This window comes from Hipposideros armiger, unplaced genomic scaffold (genome assembly GCF_001890085.2).
Source record: "Hipposideros armiger isolate ML-2016 unplaced genomic scaffold, ASM189008v1 scaffold_173, whole genome shotgun sequence".
NCBI lineage: Eukaryota > Metazoa > Chordata > Mammalia > Chiroptera > Hipposideridae > Hipposideros > Hipposideros armiger.
In genome coordinates this window covers 705,190-707,644 of record NW_017731523.1, presented here as the reverse complement: position 1 = coordinate 707,644, position 2,455 = coordinate 705,190, and the positions used below count along the sequence as shown (strand labels likewise).

At 63.4% G+C, this 2,455-nt stretch overlaps 1 protein-coding gene across 1 annotated transcript in view; it reads left to right on the top strand.

Annotated features, from left to right (window-relative positions):
• Positions 1 to 2,455, top strand: part of KLHL14 (kelch like family member 14) — a 114,073-nt gene that overhangs the window by 2,233 nt on the left and 109,385 nt on the right. The window contains exon 2 of the mRNA XM_019652064.1: positions 1,538 to 2,448. Coding sequence (XP_019507609.1) covers positions 1,581 to 2,448 — 868 coding nt within the window. The 5' untranslated portion in view covers positions 1,538 to 1,580. The remainder of the gene's footprint in view (positions 1 to 1,537; positions 2,449 to 2,455) is intronic.

Here is a 2,455-nt window from a genome sequence, read left to right as displayed (position 1 = left end):
GGGGGGAGACAACGAAGCGGGGAGAGCGAGAGAGAGGTATGACCCGGTCCACTTAAAGGGAGAGACTCTAGAAGATGTTTCAGAAAAGCCAAAGCTTTGGGGGCGAGTGTGGGGGGATGCTACCGGGGGAGGGAGCTCGAGGGAGGTTAGGGTCCACCTGAAACGGGATGGTAAAGTGAGTCGCGAGGAGCCCAGTCCGGTATAAATGGGAAGCCGGCGATCCAGGACCGGCGCCAGGCAGGGCAGAGTGAGCCGCAGTGGAAGGCGCAGGTCCGGCGGGATCCCTCTGAGCCCGGCGACGGCGGAGGCGGCGGCGGCTATTCCCGGCTGGCAGGCGCGCAGGCGGGAGGTGGTCGTGGACCAGCCCGCTCCAGTGGCCCCATGGGAATCAGACCCCATTGGACAGCCCCCACCCCTCCCCCCACACCTGCCTGTTAACTTGAACTTCTCACAGTTACTGGAGTTAAAGCCACTGCGCCTGGTGCCCGGGAGGAAGGACAGTCTACACGAATCCCTCTGGCTCTTGCTGTAAATCTACCCCGGTAGCCCCACTTCCTCCTTCCTCATCTTCCTCAGTGCCGCCCCGCGAGGGAAGGGGAGATACAAGTCTGAACTTCCACGCCTTAAAATGCAGAGGGCTGGGGAGAGAGGGCAGGGGGTGGGGGACTGGAGGGATTCTCCTGCCAGGTTTAAAAGCGTCTCTGGAAAATTAGCAAAACTGAGTGGTGACGGGGAAGCCAACAGTTTGCGAAGCAGGGAAGCAGGCAGGGCCCGGGTGAGGGAAATGAGCTAGAATTGATAAGGACAGCTCCCGCCTCTGCCGAGTCCACTGAGCTGGTCCTCACCGCGCTCCGCTGCACTTTCCCGGGAGAAGAAAGGGCTTTATCTGCTCCCTCAGACTATTAGCCCAGGAGTTTCTCGGGGCAACACGGATAATCGAAGGGGGTGCCCAGCTTTTGGAGGGCTAAGAATCGCCCACCCGCACGCTTGTCAGGCCCCCTTTTCTACCCTTCCCCCAAACTGGACCAACTGCGTGCGAAACCCAAAGCTTCGGGCACAAGTTGACCTGGAATCTCGGCCGTCGGTCGCCTCTGCGCTCTCGGGGCACCCCCGGGTCCCCACTCCCCCGCCTTTCCCTTCATCCGGCCCGGCATGGACATAAGCCCAAGAGGTGTCTTGGCCTCAGCCGCCACTTTGCCGTCGCTGCTGCCACCTCTGTCGCTGCCAAGAACCTAGCCGGGGTGGTTTTAGGAAAGTGAGGGACGAAGTGTGTGGGCGGTGGCAAGGGGAGTAGCAGGTTGCAGAACGACAGCCCGGACCCTAGACAGGGCCCTTCTGGTGGCGCTCACGGATCCAGCGCCTTCAGACCTTCCCCCCAGGGTCGGGGTCCAGAGGGGCGCGGGGCAGAAGCCAAGCTGAGCACTGACTGTTGTTCTTCGCCCTCCCCTCCCCTCCATCCCCTTCCCCACCCCGGCCACACCCCACCCCCTCCACTACCCTTCTCCCCTCCCTCCCATCCCCCACCCCTGTCTGCCAGGCTGGAGGAGGGTTTAAAGCCAGGTGCGCCGAGTCAGCTCGCCATGTCCAGATCCGGGGACAGGACCTCCACCTTCGACCCCAGCCACAGCGACAACCTGCTGCACGGCCTGAACCTGCTGTGGAGGAAACAGCTGTTTTGCGACGTGACCCTGACGGCCCAGGGCCAGCAGTTCCACTGCCACAAGGCCGTGCTGGCCTCCTGCTCGCAGTACTTCCGATCGCTCTTCTCCAGCCACCCTCCCCTCGGGGGAGGGGTCGGCGGCCAGGACGGCCTGGGGGCCCCCAAGGACCAGCAGCAGCAGCCTCAGCAGCCGCCGCCACAGCAACAGCAGCCGCCGCCACAGGAGGAGCCCGGGACTCCATCCTCCTCCCCCGACGACAAGCTGCTGACCAGTCCCCGGGCCATCAACAACCTGGTGCTGCAGGGCTGCTCGTCCATTGGGCTGCGCCTGGTGCTCGAGTACCTCTACACGGCCAACGTGACCCTGTCCCTGGACACGGTGGAGGAGGTGCTGTCGGTCAGCAAGATCTTGCACATCCCCCAGGTCACCAAGCTCTGCGTGCAGTTCCTCAACGACCAGATCTCGGTGCAGAACTATAAGCAGGTGTGCAAGATCGCAGCCCTGCACGGCCTGGAGGAGACCAAGAAGCTGGCCAACAAGTACCTGGTGGAGGATGTGCTGCTGCTCAACTTCGAGGAGATGCGCGCCCTGCTGGACTCGCTGCCGCCCCCCGTGGAGTCAGAGCTGGCACTCTTCCAGATGTCCGTGCTGTGGCTGGAGCACGACCGCGAGACCCGCATGCAGTATGCGCCCGACCTCATGAAGCGCCTTCGCTTCGCACTCATCCCGGCCCCGGAGCTGGTGGAGCGGGTCCAGTCAGTGGATTTCATGCGCACCGACCCGGTCTGTCAGAA